The 22,388-nt window shown below is 36.6% G+C and overlaps 1 protein-coding gene across 1 annotated transcript; it reads right to left on the reverse strand.

The window, feature by feature from the left end:
- Positions 1 to 1,434: 1,434 nt before the first annotated feature.
- On the reverse strand, positions 1,435 to 2,500 carry LOC102913127 (olfactory receptor 4K2-like). The gene has a single exon (XM_006990984.3). The coding sequence runs from the start codon at positions 2,489 to 2,491 to the stop codon at positions 1,517 to 1,519; it is 975 nt and encodes a 324-aa protein (XP_006991046.2). The 5' UTR covers positions 2,492 to 2,500; the 3' UTR covers positions 1,435 to 1,516.
- Between the last annotated feature and the right edge of the window lie 19,888 nt (positions 2,501 to 22,388).

Below are 22,388 nucleotides of genomic sequence, written 5' to 3' on the forward strand. Positions count from 1 at the left end.
AATGGAAATCAAAATGGTTTTATCATGTTTTAACAAACCATAGTTTTTAAAACAACACAAAATTAGAGCATTGTGTAACTTTGCTAGTACTATTTCCAGAATGAAGCTACTATTCAGACGTATATTGATTACAAATAAGACATAGTTGAGGTAGTTCAAGGAAAATGGAAGTGACATGTCTACTTTTTGTAAAATATTGCCATACAAATTTTAATCTACTTTTCATAATTCTCATGTTAGAGATAAAAAAAGGATAAAGTGAATCTTCCAAGATCTAATTCAGTAATCCTCTGGTCTCTGTCAATGTTCTTTGTGTCCTATCATGACTAATAAAAATTAGTTTTAAAAAAAAAGTAGTAAAAATTCTCTATGCCTTTGTTTCTTCAGCAATTTAGAAAATGGATTGTCTATCTGAATTTCAAAGATTACGTTAGATAAAAAATATCTACTTACCTTTATTGGTAATAAACCAAATTAGATAGAAATGAACTATGAACTTTTAAAATTAGTTTCACCTTTTCTTCCCACTAACCATATGATATTAAAAACTAGATGCAGGCCGGGCGTTGTGGCGCACGCCTTTAATCCCAGCACTCGGGAGGCAGAGCCAGGCGGATCTCTATGAGTTCGAGGCCAGCCTGGGCTACCAAGTGAGCTCCAGGAAAGGCACAAAGCTACACAGAGAAACCCTGTCTCGAAAAAAACCAAAAAAAAAAAAAAAACCTAGATGCAAGTTAATAAAATGGTAATAATAGTTTGAACTATTTTATTTTAAGTGTATCATGAATTCAACAGTTAATAGTATTCTCATACAATAAAGTTTAATAGCAAATGAGTCCATTAAACATATTATTTGTAGCTAAGTTCTAAAAGCCAGTCTATTTAAGCACTCTACTCGATGATTTAAATACCAAAGACTCTCAATTTGTTAGTTATTTCCTATATCAATTACCTCATAGCAGTAATCTGCACACTAAGAATCTATACTGCTAAAGTTTTAATCTGTTATGTTCAAAATTGTCTTAGAATTCAAACAGTTTGACTCACTGATTAAAACTGTTCTGTGTTATTTAAGAGAATCATTGCATAATATAAAATTTTCTAATGTTATGAATAAAGCCTGTTGTGCTCCAAATTCCTAATTAAAGTTCTAATTTCAAGTGGAAACCATAAAATATCACAGGAAAGCCAAAGAGGAGTGCTCTAAATTAGAAAACAAGAATATATTTCATGTTAAGCTTCTTACAGAGTATTAATCCTGGTATGAATGTGTATAGATTTTTACAAATACATGAAAAGGAATCTATGTTAAAAATTCTGGCAACATAACTTTTCTATGAAAACACATTATAAACCTCAACATAATATCAAATGGATCCATGAGCACAAAATGCTACCAAACACAGCACTAATTTTAAAGCAAGCTGTTGCATATCCCTCGGCCCTGATGTCTTGGTATCATGAGCAGATTCTCATTTAATTATCTGCTATTCTGTTAGAAAACCTGATCTCACTCTCAGGATCTCTCCAGTCCTTTCACTGTATAATGTGGAGTTGTTTTCCCAAAAGTAAAATATTGGTTACTCATTTTTTTCTTCACTGCTGTCCTCACTTCCTGGTTTCTCAAAGTATAGATGAGTGGATTCAGAAAAGGGGTGAAGATGGTGTAGAAAACAGAGAGAATTTTATCCACCAGAAAGTTTGTGAAGGGCCACACATAAATGAAAATGCAAGGTCCAAAGAACATTAGCACAACTATGAAATGTGAAGTGCAGGTAGAAAGAGCTTTAGATGATCCAACTGAGGAGTGGTCTCTGATAGTTACAAGCACCACAATATAAGAGATGAGCAAAAGCAGAAAACTTATAAGAGCAATAACGCCACTGGTTGTGACCATGAAGATACCAAGAACATACGTATCTATACAAGCCAGTTGGATTACCAGAGGAAGATCACAGAAGAAACTGTCTACTACATTGGGACCACAGAAGGGTAAATACAGGATAAAAATTAATTGGCTCATTGTATGCAGGAAGCCTACCATCCAAGAAGTTACCACAAGCCCAACACATACTTTTTGGCTCATAATTGTTGAATAGTAGAGAGGTTTACATATGGCAATATACCTGTCAAAAGACATGGAAATCAGCAGTACAATTTCAGTTCCGGTGAAAAGATGCAAAAGAAAGATTTGAGAAATGCACCCCTCAAAAGAGATGGTCTTGTGGTGAGCAAAGAAGTCCATGATCATCTTTGGTGTGGCAAAGGAGGAGAGGCATATGTCAATCAGAGAAAGGTTGCTGAGAAGGAAGAACATGGGGGAGTGGAGATGTGAAGTGGAGAGGACAGTGAACAGAATCAGGCAATTCCCAAGCATTGTCATTAAATAGAAAATGGAAAATGCCACAAAGAAGAATATCTGAAGCTCGGGAGAATCAGTGAGTCCAAGTAACACGAATTCCGGTACTCTGGAATAGTTAAGCCTCTCCATCTATCCGTAGACTCTGCTCTGTAGTCATAAAAGACACACAATTACAGTGCTGGGAGCATACAATATTTCCATAACTACATATGAAGAACTTATGATACTACTTAATAATGATCTAGCTCACTGGTTACCCAGGATCCATCTAAAAATGATTTTAAGTGCAAGATATTTTCCTTTGGGGACCACTAAGACAACTGATGCTGGATAACACTTGAGAAGAATAGCTTAGATCTATCTGTCCAGCAGGCAAGCACAGTACATGTCAGGCTGAGCATCATAGCCCCCACAACACATCTGTCTAACTGCACCTGTGCTTCAGGATGCACATTTATCGAAAGGTGTGTTAAGTTTGTGGGATGTGCTTAAATAATATGAAAAAAATAAGATTTGAGCTCTCAAAGATTTTTCATGCAGAAGTAGAATTATTTTGAATCAACCAGTGTATTTAATTAAAAACAATATGATTTCAAAAAATTCACTCAATACCCTGTGAGAGTGACAAGTTACTTTCTTTTGTATTTTTAAGCTCATGAATTATCAGTGACTAAAAAGTATACTTGTAAATACTTGAGAGGTAGTATCAACTTATATCATGCTATAATCTATTCCTCTTTTGCTCTATGCAGCACAAAATTAATGTATTAAACTGAGATAAGATGTTTAGAAACATATTTTCCGGACTCAGAATCTTTTTAGGTCAATTTTTTTCCATTTAGAGTTCTCTTACATTCTCAGAATTTTATTATATACTAATGTCTAACAAATTATCAAAAACATGGTAGAAATGAAATAGAAATTGATCTGGCTGATGAAAGTTAATGTGAGGGATGAGGTTTAGTCCTCTAGACACCTAATTCACTGCAGACGTCTGACTAAAGAAAGTATAACTGACTTGTTTGTAAAGTGCATGCTAATTACAAAAATTCATCAACTATAAATCAATCAAGCAAACAATAATCTAATGTTATTTCAGCTCAGTTAGAGATTTAAAAAAGTCTGTATGGCACCAATACAACTTCTTTCCTCGTTTTTAGTTAAACCACTTTTTTACAAGTAAAATTATGAGTCCTTCATGCATTAAATCACTTGATATTTGTCACTATATTTTATCTATGATTAGATAATAATTTAGCTAGTAATATATATGCAATATATAATCTTATATATCAACCATCTTTGAAACTGTGATTTTTTTTTACTTTTTATCTGAGCAAATTATCTAAATTATCTGAGTAAACTAAAGTTGATTAAATTTTAAATATGTGAATGAAACAAGGTGGCTCTGTACCAAGAAATGTGAAGTGTCTTTCAATAGTAACATTTAAGTTATTCTTGATAATTATAGAGGTAGAAAAGAATGAAGTCTTTGTCATAAATTCAGAGGATGCTCGAATGAAAATAGAATCAATAAGCTCTGAATTTCTCCACTATTTCTCTTTCACTGATTTACTTTTAATGATCCTCAAAATGTGCTTTAAATAGTAATAAAACACGTACTAAAAAAGCATCAAATGAAAATTTGAGACTAGGATTTAAATCGCTTTTGACTGAAGATTAAGAGAGAGAGAGAGAGAGAGAGAGAACCCTCCTGTTGATACCAATGTATCAAATCAATGAACAATGGTCTCCTTCATCTGAACTAACAATTCAGTCATGTGCTTACAATTAAAGTGATATTATGGTTTCTAGCTGAAGAATAAATCTTAATAAAAATTGAAGTAATGATTCCAAAATAACTTGGCTTCCCTTCTGAGCACTTAACACAGAATTCCCATTCACTACATCTTCTGCCTTCAGAGAAAAACTCCTGTGTCGACTATTCAGTTGTGGTATACCCCATAGTCCATTTAGAAGCAGGAAGATGACAAAAGGGAATAAAATCTCAAGTTCATATCTTAAATAATGTACAAAAGAAAAGAATTTTACTCTCCAAATTACAATCTTCTTCATTGCTTTATCTTTAATTGTTACTGCACATCCAAGGCCCAAATTTAAACCATTACCAATAATACTATTTTTAATATAAGTTGCTTCCTGAAGAACATTTGTACACTGTTTAGCTGCATATATTCATTTTTTCATGATTAATAAACATTGTTACTTTTTTCAAATAATGATATTGTAAAATTCTTAAAATGGACCATCACTCAGTAGTTAAGAGTGGCAATGATGTTTTTGAATTAGATCATATCTAAGCAGCCTTTCTCCTTCTGACCTCATTTATTGTGAGAGTTAGATTATATGATTTATATAATGCTCTTGGAGAGTTCCTGGGTGATGGTCAAAGACATTTATGAGATTGAAAATAAAAATGTTGTTCATAAATTATCCTTTGTCTAATTTTATTAGAAATAATTGATACGGCATCATACAACAAAATATTATAATCTAGCTTCAGTTTAGGGATTCAGTAAACACCGTGTTACAGAAGTAATTAGGTCTTTTTAACTAAATTATTTCCCTTCATATAAAACTATTTAATTTATACTAAAAAGTTTGACCTACACAATTTATTATTTCTTAGGCTTCCCTAACAATGATTTAATTTAATGATGGAAAACACTCTTACAACCACCATAAATAAGTTTTTCACCTCTTCATCTCTAGATAGGCAGCTCTAATCACTATGCAATAGAATAGTCTATCTTTTTGCCCCAAGATAAATATACATTTTTTATTATCTCTATTTACACTTTATATAATTAACAAACAAGTGCTGACTTTTCCTACCAGAAGACACAAGCCACAGTATGCTTTCAAGATCTTCACTACTATATCCATTTTTTAACCTACATACCAGCTATGCAGTCAGATTATGGTTCACCACAATCTAAACACTGTGTAAGTCAACTGAAATCATGATGGTTTCAGCATCAGTAGCCAGGAACATGAATATATTTTTTCTTCTGTCTTGATATAAAAGCCTTTAGAAGGCAGTGACGTTTAGGAGATCAGGGATTAGATCCTACAATCTACTTGCAGTGGGAGTCATTAAAATGCTAAACTGTCATTTCAGAGTTACAGGGAGAACTGTGGGTGTGTCTCCTTTAGTTAAAGTGGGAGGCATTCTCATGATGAATCAGTGTTCTTTAGAGAAACAGTATAACTAGAGCCTGCCTAGGACAGGAAGACAAAGAACAAAATTCCAGAGATATTTCCATATTACACTCCAAGGTTCAAAATATCAAAGTTGGAAATTATTCTTTTAAGGCACACCAATTTATCTCCAAGAGATACATGCTTCTATAGTACCATTGAATTAAAGTATTGTACAAGATGTTAAACACTTAGCAAAGTCAAATAAATATAAAGTTGGCTGTTTCTGTGAATAGGTAAAGTCTAAAGGATATCACAAAGTCCAAAGTATCTGTGTACAATAATTTCAAATAAAATCTTGTATGTATTTCTGTCATGTGTGTGTGTGTGTGTGTGTGTGTGTGTGTGTGTGTGTGTGTGTGTGTGTGTGTGAGAGAGAGAGAGAGAGAGAGAGAGAGAGAGAGAGAGAGAGAGAGAGAGAATGTATTTGAAGCTTGTAAAATAGGTTAATAGGTTTCCATGGGCCTTTCCTTTTTTAAATTTTTAAAACTTTTAAATATGTATTTATTTCATTTTATTTCACACACAAAAGTGTTTTGCCTGGATGGCTGTGCACCACGTGTGCCTAATGTCCTCAGTTTATTGTTAGCTACCATGTGGTTGCTAGGAACTGAACCCAGGCCATCTGCAAGAGCAGCAGGGCCTCTTAACTGCAGAACTGTCTCTCCAGTCACAGTGTGGCCTTACACCCTCCTTGGTCCTGCCTTCCCATTTGCCCCTCCACTTAAACTGCCCCCCATTATCCTCCTTTCCAAGTTACAGACCACCACATGTAGTAAGCCAATCGGGAGTTTGATGAGTCCTCCAGCTAGCTGACCAAGTGCAGGCTCATGCCCAGGGAAAGTCTCTTGTCTTCCTGTATGTTTTTAAGTCAGAAGGCTGCAACCAGTTCATACCATTTGCAGGCTGAGGGGTTTTTCACAATGCAACCTTGGGTCGTGTAAAATATCAGATAAGGCCATTCTTCCAGAGGAACAATTTGTACACATCAGGATCCTTTCTCAGCAGGGAAGGAGCACCCTCTTGGTGTTGCAAAACACTTAATCAAAAGGAGTGAGGAACTGTGTGTTTAAAAGCAAATGAGGCCCCAGAGTGGAGGGGTTATATGGTCAGGATAACATGGCTTTGCCTAAGCCACCTCAATATCACCAGTGTTCTGATATCCTCCTCCCTAGGAAGCCTCAGTGATCCCCACATAGTTCCCCGGTATCCACAAGTACTCAAAATTAAACTCAAAATTAAACACACAAAGCTAAAGGTCCAATGCCAGGATTCACATATGCAAGACATTACGCTACATTTGTTTTTCTGTGTCTGCACTGTATTATGCAATGTAATTTTCCAGTTCCACCAATTTACATGAAAACTGTGGTGGGGATTAAATTGGATCTGTCGATTGCTGCAGGTAAAGTGCCATTTTCACAAGATTGATCCTGGAGATTATAGGGGTCCTTCACTTTCTCTTTTAGGTTTGCTCAGAGCTTTGTTTTATTTTATTCGTCTATTGTGAACAGGATTCTTTCCATGATTTATTTCTCAATATGTTTATACTTAGCATGTGAGAAAACTACCGGCTGGGCTGGATTAGCTTGTTAACTTACCACTTTGCCCTGTTTGTCAGCCCTAGGAGTGTCCTGTTAAAAAAGCCTTTGGGGGTCTCTCCTGGACAGAATCACATCATTGTCACAGAGATATTTTAACATCCTTTCCTATTTTTATCCCTTTTAGTTCCTCCTCTTATTGCTGTAGCTAAGACTTCAAGCACTGTATTAAGTAAGAATGGAAGAATAGGCACCCATATTGTGTTCCTGATCTTAGTGGTAAAGATTTAGACTTTTTTTTTCTCCATTTGATATGATGGTGGCTATAGGTTTGTCATGTATAACTTTTATTATGCTGAGATAGGTTTCCTCCATTTCTGATCTCTCTGGGACTCATACCATGAAGGGATGTTGGATTTTGTCAAAGGCCAATTTTGCATCAGTTGAAATTATCATGGGATTTATGTCCTTGAGTTTATTTATTTTATTGACCTAAGTATGTTTAACCAACATTCTGCATCCCTAGAATGAAGCTAAATTAATCATGTTGCATGATCTTTAGAATGGGACCTTGAATTATTTTGCAAATATTTTATTAGTAATTTCTGCATACCCTTTAGCTGGAATTACAGGTAGTGGTAAGCCACCCAACATGGGTTCTAGTGGTAAGCCACCCAACATGGGTTCTAGGGACCAAACTCCAGTCTTTCAAAAGAGAAAGTACTCTAAGCTGCTGAACCATCTTTCCAGCCCCTTTCCTTATCTAATGGTAGAATAATTTGAGGAACATTTACATTAATTCTTCTTGGAAGATCTGGTAGAATTATGTGCTAGTTTGTGTATTTTCTGTAGTTTCTCCAGCTTTTGATTTCCAACTCTTCCATTGTGATCAGATACAATATAAAACCATGTTTCAATTTTGCTGAAATCGTTAAGCCTTACTTTGTATCCTAATACATGATCTATTTTAGAGAAGGTTCCATAGACTGCTGAGAAGAATATCTATTCTTTGGCATTTGGGTGGAAAATTCAGTCCTTTAGATGTATTAGTGCATTTAATTCCAGTCAATTTTTTTTGCACACTTCGTCTGTCTAATTGTGAAAGCAGGATATTTAAATCGATGATGCAGATCCACTCAGATCTGTTCATGTCCTCTTGATGGTTGTCTTTCCATAGGTATATGCTATCCTCTTTATCTTTTTACAAGATTTTATTTGAGTTGCATTTTGTCAGATGCTAGAATAGCAATGTCTGTCAATTTCCTCATATGATTTGTTTGGGATAGTGTTTTTCATCTTTTGCCCTAAATAATGTTTATCTTTGATAGCAAGGAATGTTTCTTGGAAGGCAAAAAAAAGAGGGATTCTTATTTCTAATACTGCTAGTCTGCATCTTTTTACTATTAGTTAGTTAGTTAGTTAGTTAGTTAGTTGTTAGTTAGTTGTCAAGCTTTCTCTATGTAGCTCTAGCTAGTCTGGAACTGACTATACAGACCAGACTGGCACTGAATTCACAGAGATCTACATGACTCTGCCTCCCAAATGTTGGTGTTAGAGGTATGTGCCACCACATTTGGCAGGAACCATGTGACTTCTTCAAGGGCCAAGGCCTGAGAATAGCATGAACAAGTTCTCCTTGTATGGAGGCCCTGAAGAAACTCTGGCCCATTTGCCAAAGCGTGGACAGTTCATTGCATAATTCTGGGCCTGAACCCCGGAGCAGATGTGCTACCTGCTTTCACTGGGCTAGCCACATTGCTGGCTATCTTTAGTTTCACTTTCTCAATCATGGATAAAATAGCTGTTACAAAAGGAAAACTTCCCCCTGATGACTCTCCTCTGAGTGAGCCAGAGGGAATGTTGTTAAAAAATATACAGTGGACCTGATTCTGCCCCTAACGCCTTTGATGTTTCAAGTGTGACCATGAATTTAGAGTTCTTAAGAACAGGATGTTGCCTTTCCAATGTACCCTGTAACTAGCCTGAAAGAGTCACAATAGTTCATGAAGTTAATATTGCATATTGCGTAACTGTTCTGGGGATAATGCTGATTAATAGATGAGGTCAGGAGTTTATGGGAACAGTCTAGAGACAGGAAATGAAGCAGAATCATAGAAGCCCACAGATCTCTCATTGCTGTGCCAACATCTTAAGAAGTTACGAAAGAAGGAGATGAGAACAAGAGATCAAACAATAAGAGTAAATTTCCTAGTTACATTGCTTATAGGATAAAAGGGGAAACCTGGTATATCCCCAAGGAGATAAAGATAGAGCAGCATAGAAAGTAGAATAAATTAATCCAGCTTTGGCTGGTGAGTTGATTGTGAGAACCCAGACCCTACCAGATGTAAATATTAACCACTAGAGACAAAACTGTCTCTCCCCCCCCATGACACTGTAACCACAAATGCCGCCAACTGGGCACACTGTCCTACATGTAGGTGTGCCTCGTTAGAAAACTCCTTTTGTGGCTTGCAATACTGCTTATACTTCTAAGAGTAGAGCTATGGATCAAATAGGTAACGGTTACCAGTAGGAAAGTTGGGGGACGGAAAGGGAATGAACTGGCAATTATAGTAACCATTTTTAGAAACTCAGGGAGACAAATTTGATTGTAAAACTGTTCAAACAAACCATTAAAATTGTATGAATAAAAACCATGCAGTCTATCCCGGGCCACCTGTTTGAAACAGGTCGTCACTGTTTCTTAATTGAGCTGACTTCACACATCTGTCCCACGTCATTGGACCTGTCTGGAGATAGGCTTCCAGCAACACTGGCTTTTGTCGCAGGAATCTTAAAAAGTTCTTATTAATAAGATCAAACCTGAACCAGGTATTGGGGTGAATACTAGAAGACCAGAGAAGCAGAACAAGCCACAGCTACTTCACCTCACCAGTTCCTCAGCTGATCCTGTTTCCTTAGACTGGAAGCTTCTGTGTCCTCACCCAAATAAATTTCAGCTGAACTGCTGCTCAAAAGCCTAAAAGCTTAACCAGCCTAGTTCCTGGTTTTCATGCCTTATATACCTTTCTGCTTTCTGCCCTCACTTTCTGGAATTAAAGGCTCATTTTCTGGGATTAAAGGCGTGTGTCACTATGCCTGGCTATTTCCAATGTGGCCTTAAACTCACAGAGGTCCAGACGGATTTCGGCCTCTGGAATGCTAGGATTAAAGGCGTGAGTGCCACCATTTTCTAGCCTCTGTATCTAGTGGCTGTTCTGTTCTCTGACCCCAGATAAGTTTATTAGCATGCACAATATTTTGGGGAAGACAATACCACCACAGGCTTTAGTTTGTGTCATTTGTAGGAAATTGAGACCATAAAAATTCAGTTATTATTCAGATTTGTATTTTGCCCTCTGTCATTCTGCTAATTTTTATAGTGCTTGGGAATTTCTTAGGCGTTCTTTATAGAAAGTATTTGTTAGTGTTATTTAATTTTTTCTCCTGTAGTCTTTTGGGTGTGTTTATCTTTCTCTTCAGACTGAGGAATTCATTCAGTGTCTTCTGTTGAGTTTGATGGGAGTCATATATTTCTCTAGACTGCTTTTACCATGGAAAGATTTTCTTCACTTTGATTATGACATACAGTTTTGCTGGGCATTTTAAACTGGATTGGCAGTTGTGCTCTTTCAGAATTTGAAAGAAACTAGTCCAAAATCCTCCTGCTTTTGTGGTTTGGATTAGGAGTTAACAATTATTCTAATGGGCATATCTCTGTGTGTGACTTAGCCTTTCTCTTTTATTGTTTTATATATACTTTCTGTATTCTGTACTTTCAATGTTTTAACTATACTGTAATGCAGAGAGTTTCTTTTTTTGGTTGTTTTGTTTTGTTTTTGTATTTTTGGCCCTATATGTTTACTGTACTGTGTGGTTACTAAATCTGGATGGGCTTTTTTTCCTCTCAATTTTGGAAAATTTCCACTATGATTTGATTAGAAATATTTTCTTTACCTTTTGCTTGAAACTCTTCTCCCTCTTTTTATATGCCTATAATATTTCAATTTTGCCTTTCATGCTGTCTCATAGTTCTAGTATGTTCTACTCATAGATTTTTAAGCTTTATCACCACCTTGATTGAATAACCTACTTCCTCTATTTGGGCTTACTACATTGATAGTCTGTCTTGTACTTGATGGTTTTATTTATGGGGCTTTCCACTAAAGTTTTTGTTTGATCGACTATAGTTTTCCTTTCCATCATCATTTCAATTTGAATTTTCTTCAGTTCTTCTCTTTTTACTAACTTACAATTCCATGTTATAAACTGGCTGCCTTATTTCATGTATTATTGAAGTTGACTATATTTATAATCATTCTTTCAAATTATGTGTCTAGAACAGTGGTTCTCAACCTGTGGGTCACAACCCCTTTGGGGGTGTATAGAACAATCCTTTCACAGGTGTCAATTATCAGATACCCTGCATAACAGATATTTACATTATGATTTGTAACAGTAGCAAAATTACAGTTAGGAAGTAGCAACAAAATAATTTCATGGTGGGGGTGGGTCACCACATAATGAAGAACTGTGACCCAAAAGGGTCGCAGCTTAAGAAGGTTGAAAATCACTGGTCTAGAGTTTCATCTAAGCTATTTTGACCTAGGGTCATTACTATAGGATTGATAAATTTTAGAGAGGACAAGTTGTTTTTGTTTTGTTTTTTGGGGGGTTTTTTGTTGTTAGTTGTGTTTTTTGCACAGGCATCTGCCCATCTTGGGATTAGATCATTGACTAAAATTTTTGTTGTTGTTATTGTTCTTTTAATTCAGGTTGCCTCTTTTCTTACATGGGATATATTTTCGGTGTTCAAAAGAGACTAGATAGTAGTGCAATCATGATGATATTTTAATGTTTGACTAATCTTCCAAGAACCAGGCTCTGTCTCTAATCTAGCAGCTAAACTACTCTGATAAAGGGTAAGAGGCATGTTTTAAGTACCAGTTGGTTTAGAGACTAGAGGGACCTTGGTCATATTAATATCTTAGCAATTGTGAGCACAAATGGAAAGGAAAGAAAAGAAAAATGTTAAAGAGTCACAGTGAGATAAAATAATTAATATGAGGCTGTTGGATGGAAAGTAGAGGAAAATAATTTACATCAGACTGGGAATGCTAGAAGCAAAGGAAAACCTGGAATGGAAATGTGGGGGTGGGGTTAGGGTAAACTAAAAAGGGTGAGGTGATTATATACCTAGATATAAACCAGGTGAGTTTGGGGGCTTTGGGAGACATAACAGTAAGAGAAATGGGTACAGGAAGAGAGAAAAAAAAAGAGCAAAAGAGTAAAAGTCATGAATAGCAGAGGACTGTGTAAGAATGATACACTGACATACTATACTATATAGAATACATGACAGAGTTGGGGAATAGCTGGGTGGATATGCAACATAGTAAAATCATCAAAAGATACAGTATAGCTGTAAAGGATAAGGAGACCTGGGTGGAGATATAAGAAGATGGGATCAGTGGCCTAAAAGTGGCTTTTGTCTCCTTAGAAGCTGGACTGCTTTGTCTCCCTTGCCTTGGTCTGAAATAAACTCTGTGCTGAGTTTTATCAGTTTCATTCCTCACTTGTGGACTTTCAGTTCCCCTTGTGTGTGGAGTTTTCCTGACTCTCTTCTGTGAGCTGTGGAAAGCCAGGTCAAACTCCACCCAGCTGTGGCTGCTTTGTGCCCCCGGAGCTGTGGATGGCTGTGTTGTGAGCCACGGACACTTTGGAGCTGGTGAGCCACTCCCACAGCTGTGTCTTTTCCTGTTAGAGGGCTCATAGTTGTCCTGCCAGAAGGTACCAGGAACTCCTTCTGTAAAATTTGTCTTCACACAGCTTTGGTAGATTTCCTAGTAATAGTCTTTTTGCCCAGGCTGCTGGCATCTCTTGAAATACTCAGCTATCTCAAATTATATTCACTATGAATCTATTATTAATAAATTTGATAGATAAAATAATAAAAACATTTTTACCAAATAATCTGGGTATAGATGAGACAATGGAAGAAGACCAAGAACAAAAGTGGCATTTATCCTTAATGTACTTCACGGAATAAAACATACACTACAGCTTACAAATATGATCCATAAATGTAAATCTATGTTTTATCATACCTACATTTAAATTTTTTATTTTGTTGACAGTATTTTGTTGTATATCACAGGTTGGCCTTGAACTTGTAATGCTTTGCCTTATCCTCCCAAGTGCCTGGATTATAGGCATGAGTCACCATGTCTGATTTATAAGCATATTTTTCACAAGAGAAAAAAACTGATAAAATTAACACTAGTTTTATTCATTCAATAAAACAAATAAAAACAAAATCCAAACTATTATTTTTTATATAGAAAATTCTTCTTTCAAACTCAGTCCTTCAAAGCAGATGTATATGTATTAAATCATGCCTCAAGCCAGTGTACACAGAACATCCATGTCCTAAAGCCGCGTGGGGCTGGTGACCACAACTGGACAAATTGATGAAAAAGTTAGATTTCATAAATTTTCTCTCAGTCTTGATCAGGAAAGCTTTTCTTTTCAATGAACAACAGTAAATTCAGAGACATATAGCTCAAAGTACTAAGAATAAGTGATAGTTGAGTTCTCAGCCCTAAGCAGAGCATTTATATCACCTAAGGCTAAGAGAATATCTTGGAAGGTGCAGTAGAAACAATGTAAGATTCAGAAGATATGGAGAGGAACAGTGTATTCCTTTCTTTTGGGCATGATATGTCTAACACAAACATAATCTCACATTAGCTGTGACTAACTGCAATAGACTTTCAGAAAACTGGGCCTGAAATCAGTCAGTTATAGATTAGAAAGAGGCCCATGGGGCCATATCCCTCTTTGCTAGATAATTTCTGAAGGAATTTCTGAAGGAGGAACAGACATTGTCTTTGGTTGTCTGTCTACTGATGAGCTCATCAGGCTCTACTAAATATCTCCAAACCATAGATGGCACTGCTGGTTAAATCCAATGTGTCACAAAACAAAAGAGAAGGACATGTGTGTGGGAAAGGGCTAACAGGGAAGAGAATAAGCATGGGAACAGAGGAAGAGAGGGAGGAGAGGAGAGTGTAATCAGAAAGTACTGCTTGTGTGTGAAATTGTCAAAGAACAAATGTAGATAAAAGATTTTTAAATCTATTGTTTTATAGATTTTTTTCCTTTTGTATTGTTCGGGCCAAAGGAGTAAATTCAGTTCCTGTTACTCTACCATGGTCACAAACAGAAATACACTTTGTTTTAAGACTTACTCAGGAACTTTAAATACTGGCTAGTAAAACAGCTCAGGGAGTAAAGATGTGGCTCATAACCAGAGTTCAATTACTATTACCCACATGATGGAAAGAGAACCAGCTCCCACATATCCACTGAGGCACATGTGCACGCGCGGGCGCGCACACGCATACACACACACACACACACACACTTAATGAATGTTAAACATTTTTAAGAAATAAATAACAAAGTCAATTTGCTTCATGTGTCTACAGATGTTACTACTGAATAGAAAAAAAATGAAAATGCCTGTTTTTGAAATAAAAGAGCATACATGCAAATTGAATATACAACATTAATTTTAAAAGACAGATAATTTCAATTATTGTTGGTAAAATATTAAATTGACAGAATATGTTAATCTGCACAAGTGTAGTAGAGTAAGACTTAAGGTTTAGCTTATATTCAGGATTAGAAGAGATAATGGTGGTTTGGACCAAGGTGAAGGAGTTATCTTATATGGTAATTGTATGATGGCAGAACCCAGTTTGACTTGCTAACAAACTCTTTGTAGACTATGAGAAACTTGTTCTCAAAATATTATAAGTCCAAAGTTCTGGAGAAGATACTAAACAGACAGAATTTATTTAGCTAAGATTAGTTGGTGCCCTGAAGAATGGAGGATGCTGAGGAGTCAGGAGATGCTAGGATTTGCTGGAAGAGAAAGGAAGCGATGACAGGAAATCGAACCATGGCTCTTAATTACCCACAAAGGAAGAAATGTAGAAGTTCTGGGAGTGTAGATAGATTTTAAAGCAAAGGAAGGTGAGTAGTAAGTAGAAAGTCTCAAAAAGGAATTAAGGACCAGCTGATTAGGTAAAAAGGAGGTGGGAGGACAGAGAATCCTATAAAAGGCCAATCTGGTTCAAGGAGGAGAGAATCAGACACTGTGGCAAATGATAATCAGAGATCAGATAATACTTAAAGAGAGAGGAGTACAGGGAAGTTTTAGAACAAACTCTTCTTTAGGATAATGTAATTGTGACAAGCAAAACCCTTAAGGCCCATAAAACTGCACAGCACAAATAGTAAGTCCTAATAAAATATAGTAATATATATTATTTAATAAATATAATATTTAATATAATATATTAATATATAATAGTGTATTCATGCGCATCAGTCATAACAAGCATTATTTTAATATAAGATGTTCATAGTAAAAAAAACATGTGTACTTATGTGAACTTAAAAGTTTATATACAAGCTTTATTTTCTGTAATCCTAAAACTACTTTTAAAAACCTTATTAGCTTAAAAAGAAGTGCAAGTCACTATTGAAAATCATTAATGCAAAGGGAAGGGGGAGAATAAGGTTACGTGTAGAGGGGAAAATGTCCAATCAGTTTTAATAGTAATAAGAATGTGACTATATGCTGAAGGTAATATCAAAACAGAGGACACAGTTAGTGTTGTGGAGAAGGAAAGAGGTGGGCGGGGGTGATGACTCAGGGGTAAAAGTGTTTGTCATCCAGCCTGATGATCCGAGTTTGATCCCTAGAAGCCACATCATGCAAGGATGGAACCAATTTTTACAGATTGTCCCCTGACCTCTACACGTGCACACGACATGAATAAATATCCATGTATGTGCATGCAAACACACAACAAACAAACAAATATAACTAAATAAATAAGTAAAAAAAAATTAAAAACAAAGACTGGAGAGATGACTCAGTGGTTAAGAACATGTACGGCTCCTGCAAAAACTGTGAGTTCAGTTCCCAGCATCCACATCAGGTGACTGACTCTATAAAGACTGGAGAGATGACTCAATGGTTAAGAACATGTATGGCTCTTGCAGAGACTGTGAGTTCAGTTCCCAGCATCCACATCAGGTGACTGACTCTACAGCTGCCTACAACTCCATCTCCAAAGGATCCAACGCTCTCCTCTCAACTTGACAGGCTCATTTGCTCACATGAGCACAAACACATAATTTTAAAAATCTATCTTTAAAAATAAATTGATAAAAAATGTTAAAAAGAACAAAAATATAAAGAAGGAAAAGGAAAGCAATCAAGAATTACCATCTGCAGCAGGAAGAAGAGGATGATTCCAGTTTGGGGGCAAGTGGAATGGCCTTGTTGTAGACCCAAAACCAAGACAACCAGTCTCAGGAGAGACCAAAGAAAACATAGATCGGTTATATCAGTAGTTGGAGCTGGACCTTAAAGAGATTCTTTTCTGTTCCTTTCCTCAGAGAAACAATAAACAAGATGATTAGATGATTAGAGTTACAATGGAGAAGTTTACTTAGAGATTGAGACTATTTTATCTGTAGCATGAATTGGACTTTTTTATCAAGCACATCATTTATAACTAAATTTTTTAATTTTTAACTTTTAGTAGCTATATATATATGTTTTTCAACACAGGGTTTCTCCATGTAGTTTTGGTGCTTGTCCTGGATTTCGTTCTATAGGCCAAACTAGCCTCAAACTCAGAGATCTTCCTGGCTCTGCCTCCTGAGTGTTGGAGTTAAAGGTGTGTACCACTGCCACCCAGCAGCAATATATTTTTTAATTAAGGCTAGACTGAATCTATGTTTTAAATAATATATATTAGACATAATAATGTAAGATTTAAACTTGTATTAATTTAAGTAAAGAGGAAACATTTCTTACTTAAGAGGTACACAGTGATTCTGAATCTTCTTGATCCCAGACATAAGAGTTATTTAAAGTATCAGGTGATAAGAGTATGACCACGCTTCCACAGTGAAGTGTGAGCCTTTGGAGGAAGATATGGTATAAATGTTCAGTTTAGAGATTGAACATTCTGAAAATCTCTCAATTTCTACATTTTGGCCAATGTGGGCTCTCTGTTGATCTTCGTCTACTGCAAACACAGCTTTCTTGATGAGGGTTGAAAAAAGCCTTACTCTACAGGAATAATGATAGGTCATTAGGAGTTAGTATGATATTATGTACATTTAGCAGAATATTAGAAGTAGTTTTTCTTGTAAAGTCAATAATATATTTAGCCATAGGTTCTTGTCTGATAATGGTCAATAGTGGGTTTCATCTTGTAGAACAGGACCTAAATCCATGTGTGAGGTGGTTGGTTAATTCCATAACATCCATGTCATTATTGTACTACTGGGGAATACATTGACAGACCAGCAATTATTATCGTCTTCTATATAATCTAGGTATTAATCCTCTGTTAGGTAGAGGTGGGAAAGATTCTGTGCCATTCTGTGGGCTTCTGCTTCACTCAGTTGATTGTTTCTTTAGCTGTGCACATGAATTGTAGTTGTATCTATTCCTACTTATCAGTTGTTGGCTTCAACTCTTGGTCAAATGGAGTCCTATTCAGAAAGTCCTACCATACACCCATATCATATAAGGTACTGCAAAAGTATTCCTCTGGCAGTTTTGGTATTTCAGGTTTCCTGCTGAGGCCTTTGATCCATTTGGTGATAGTCCAGTAACAAATATGAGTCTAATTTAATTCTTCTGCATATGGATATCTAGTTTTCCCAGTACCATTTGTTGAAGACACTTTCATTTCTCAAGTTTATGTTTTTGAGGTCTTTTCAAATATTAAATGTCTGAAGTTATGTTTACTCACATATACATTTTCCATTTTTCCACTAATCTACATATTTAGTGCTGGTACCACATTGTGTTTTTATTTTTTAAATTCTAATTACAGTATTTCACCCTTCTCTTTTCTCCTGACAAAGCCTCTCATATATAAATACACTTTCTTAATCTCTTTCAAATGCATGCCCTCCTTTCTCATTAATTGATATAGCATGTATGTAGTTATGTATGTATGTATATGTAAATATATATGTATTCTAAATATAAACTGCTCAGTCTGTATAATGTTAATACTATGTATGTTTTCAAGGCTGAATATATGATAATGGATAATATTTTTTTCCTCTTCTCTGGGAAAGACTACTTCTCTTGCTCCCAGCATCCCTTAGCTACTCTTAGTTCTTGGTATATGGTTGAGGCCTTGTGGACTTCTTTTTGACCCTGGGCATGTCTATCATTGGTGTCCTCCTTTTTCAGTTAATGTTTATATACGCATCTGATAAATTCTGCCTTGAGCCAGGCAATGGTGGTGCACACCTTTAATCCCAGCACTCAGGAGGCAGAGCCAGGCAGATCTCTGTGAGTTTGAGGCCAGCCTGGTCTACAGAGCGAGATCCAGAATCAGGCACCAAAACTACACAGAGAAACTCTGTCATAAAAAAAAATCTGCCGTGAGTTTGTCTGGTCCTGGACTTTTCTGGTTTTTTATTTATTTATTTATTTATTTATTTATTTATTTATTTATTTATTTATTTATCCCTTTTTCTGGAAGACTTTTAATTTAGTTTTTCTCTTTTCGTTGAAAATGGATTTTTTTCTCACATAATATATTCTGATTACAGTTTCCCCTCCCAGTTCCTGCCACTGTTTAAAATTAAGTACAATTTGTGGATTTTTTACTACCATTTCTATATCCATATTTGTTAAGGGTCTATTTCTGGTGGTTAGTTCTTCTTGGTTCAATTTTGGTGTTTTGCCTGAAATTCATCCCATTTTTTAAAGCTTTCTAACTCAATGATGTCCAGGATTTTAAAGTGTCCCCTTACTGTATTCTGAATTTGTCAGATGTCTCTTTCAATACTTCTTGCATTGACTAAATTTTTATTTCATTAGTTCTTGGTTTGTTTTTTACAAATTTTGCATAATTGTCTTTTTGGTTGCATGGTGTTGCTAATGATAATGATGTGAGCAGAAAGGCTGGTTAAAGATGATTTAAGACCTCAAAAATGACATTGAAATCATAATTCTTCTCAGAGAAAATGATCTGCTAATGTGCAATAAAACATTGCCTGAAAAGCAGTAGATACCTAAATAGGTATGAGAGACAAATTTTGATCTCAGTATTTGTTGTTTGTCCATTTTATTTTGCTTAATTTTAATACAGAACATTTTTCATGTTTCTACAGATTTTTACTAAAAATATTAATCAAACAAGAGAAGTTAAATGAGTCCATCTTGCAAACTTATTTTTATTTTTATTTTTCTGTTCTTAAGGGCAAAATTGAGTTGGTAAACAAATTCAGCATAAAATAATAAACACATTTTATGAAATAATCATATATCATAATTACATGTGTAATTATTTTCATTCCAAAGAAAAACTATGTTTCCATCTCCACCCACTCCAGTTCACCCTCAAAGTCTATTCTATTACCCCTTTCAGGGAGATCCATGTGTTAGCCTAGAACCCTCCTTGTTACTTAGCCTCTCTGGATCTGTGGATTGTAGCATGATTATCCTTTACTTAACAGCTAACAACTAATATCCACTTGTAAGTGGGTACATATCATGTTTGCCTTTCTGGGTCTGGGTTACCTCACTCAGGATGATTTTTTCCTAGTTCCATCCATTTTCCTTCAAATTTCATGATGTTACTTTTTTTCTAACAGTTGAGTAACACTCCATTGTGCAAATATACCACATTTTCTTTATCCATTCTTCTGTTGAGGGACATCCACTTTGTTTCCAGTGTCTGGCTATTATGAATAAAACCACTATGAACATAGTTGAACACGTGCCTTTGTGGTAGGATGCAGTGTCTTTTGGGTATGTGCTCAAGTGTGGTATAGCTGGGTCTTGAGGTAGACCAATTCCCAATTTTCTGAGAAGCCACCATATTGATTTCCACAATGGCTATACAAGTTGGCACTCTCACCGGCAATAGAGGAGTACTGTGGGATGTTCTGCATGTCCTGTGGGAGCCCGTTCTCGGGTTCCTCGTGGCTTTACCCAGCAGGTCCGCATAGAGGATGATTAGGACCACAGGCCTGAGTACAAGTGTCTGAGATGGTCTGCACTTGGCTGTGCTGTGGGATGGTCTGTATGTCAAGTTGCTCTGATTGGTCAATAAATAAAACACTGATTGGCCCGTGGCTAGGCAGGAAGTATAGGCGGGACTAACAGAGAGGAGAAATAAAAGAACAGGAAGGCAGAAGGAGTTACTGCCAGCCGCCACCCTGACAAGCAGCATGAAAAGATGCCGGTAAGCCACGAGCCGCATGGCAGGGTATAGATTTGTGGATATGGATTAATTTAAGATATAAGAACAGTTAGCAAGAAGCCTACCACAGCCATACAGTTTGTAAGCAATATAAGTCTCTGTGTTTACTTGGTTGGGTCTGAGCGGCTGTGGAAGTGTCGGGTGACAAAGATTTGTCCTGACTGTGGGCAAGGCAGGAAAGCTCTAGCTACAGAGGTGTGTTCCCCTGGCTCTACATCCTTATCAGCATAAGCTGTCATTTGTATTTTTGATCTTAGCCATTCGGACAGGTATAAGATGGAATCTCAAAGTCTTTTTTATTTGCATTTCCCTGATGATGAGGATGTTGAATGTTTCTTTAAGTGTTTGGGAGAGAGTACAAGCAAAGACTGGGGAGCGTTCGGGGATTATGAGGAAACCTAGTGCAGTGGAAGCTTCCTGAAATATACGAGGGTGAGCCTAGTGAGGACTCCTAATAATGTAGGAGTCCTGAATAGAGCCTGAACTGGCCATCTTTGAGACAGGCAAGGCTCCCAGTGGTGGGACTAGGACACTAACCCAGCACAAAAACCTTAGACCTGTCCTGCCTGAAAATTGTTCTAGAACAATGGTGGCTCAGAGCTTGTGGGAATGACTAACAATGGCAGGTCTAACTTGAGATCCAAGCCACAAGAGGGCACCCGTGCCCAACACTGCCTAGATAGCCAGAAACCAGAAACTGGATGGCTTAGAGACCAAGGTTAGAATCCTGATGTCATTCTTCTATACTCATAGATTGGGGCCTAGATCAATTTCCATCAAAGAGGCTTCATCTGTCAGCTGATGGAAGCAGCTGCAGAAACCCACACCCAAACATTAGGTGGAGCTCAGGGACCCCTGCACAAGAGTAGCAGGAAGCCAGAAAGGAGCCAGAAAGGTCACGGGCACTAAGGGAACACAGCCCACAGAAGAAACAGGGATTTTAGGGCCTCACAGAGACTGAAGCAGCAATCACAGAGTCTGCATGGGTGTACATTATGTCCTCTGCATACATGCTGAAGTTGCTTAGCTTGGGTGTTTGTGGGACTCCTAAAAGTAGCAGAGGGGGTGTCTCTGGCTCTTTTGTCTTCTCTTGGGACCCTTTTCCTCCCACTGGGTTGCCTCGCCCATCCTTGATAGAAGGGTTTGTGCCTAGTCTTATTGCATCTTGTTACTCCATGGTAGGTTGATATCTTTGAGAGGCCTGTTCTCTGAAGGGAAATGGAGGCACAGTAAAGTAGTGGATCTGGGAGAGAGGGATAGTTGGAGGGGAAGTCTGGAGGAGTGAAAGGAGGGGAGAGTGTGGTCAGGATGTATTGCGTGAGATGTGAATGAATAAATAAAAGTTGAATGAAAAGAGTAGAAAATGAGAAAGAAGCAGCAAAGCACAGTTTAGAGTCATCAAAATGCAAACCAGGACAAAGGAGGGTCAATGGAAGAGCAGAGGCATGAATAGAAAGGTGATTGATCATGTGGTGTTAAAAAATGAAATGACAGACAGTAGTCCACAAGAATGCTCTATCCATGTAATCATATCACCAGAAAAAAAGAAATGAATGATAAAGAAAGCTAAAGAAAAGTAAGAAAAAATATATAAGGTCAGACAGGTATTTGAATACTGATTATCCCCAACTAGAAGTAGGCTAGAATTTTCTTACAAAAGCAAGGCTCAAGAAGAAATGGTGTGTGTTTTTCATAATTATATACCTAATCCAGGAACTCCTTCATTTCTAAATGTTTATCCAAAATATAATCTAAAACTAATTTCAAAGTCTAAATTAGTCCTCAGGATGGAGACTTGTAACCCAGTGTATATTTAGGGCATATAAATATATACAATAGGATATATTTACAACCTAAGAAAAAACACCTAAGTAATCAATGCACCAACAATGTACCAAGAATCGAACAGATGAATCTCTGAGAAAATGAAAAACA

This window comes from Peromyscus maniculatus, chromosome 9 (assembly GCF_049852395.1).
Source record: "Peromyscus maniculatus bairdii isolate BWxNUB_F1_BW_parent chromosome 9, HU_Pman_BW_mat_3.1, whole genome shotgun sequence".
Classification (NCBI taxonomy): domain Eukaryota; kingdom Metazoa; phylum Chordata; class Mammalia; order Rodentia; family Cricetidae; genus Peromyscus; species Peromyscus maniculatus.

Bases quoted from the DNA above. Each gene is read 5' to 3' on its own strand.
- LOC102913127 (XM_006990984.3), bottom strand. From the start codon at position 2,491: ATGGAGAGGCTTAACTATTCCAGAGTACCGGAATTCGTGTTACTTGGA.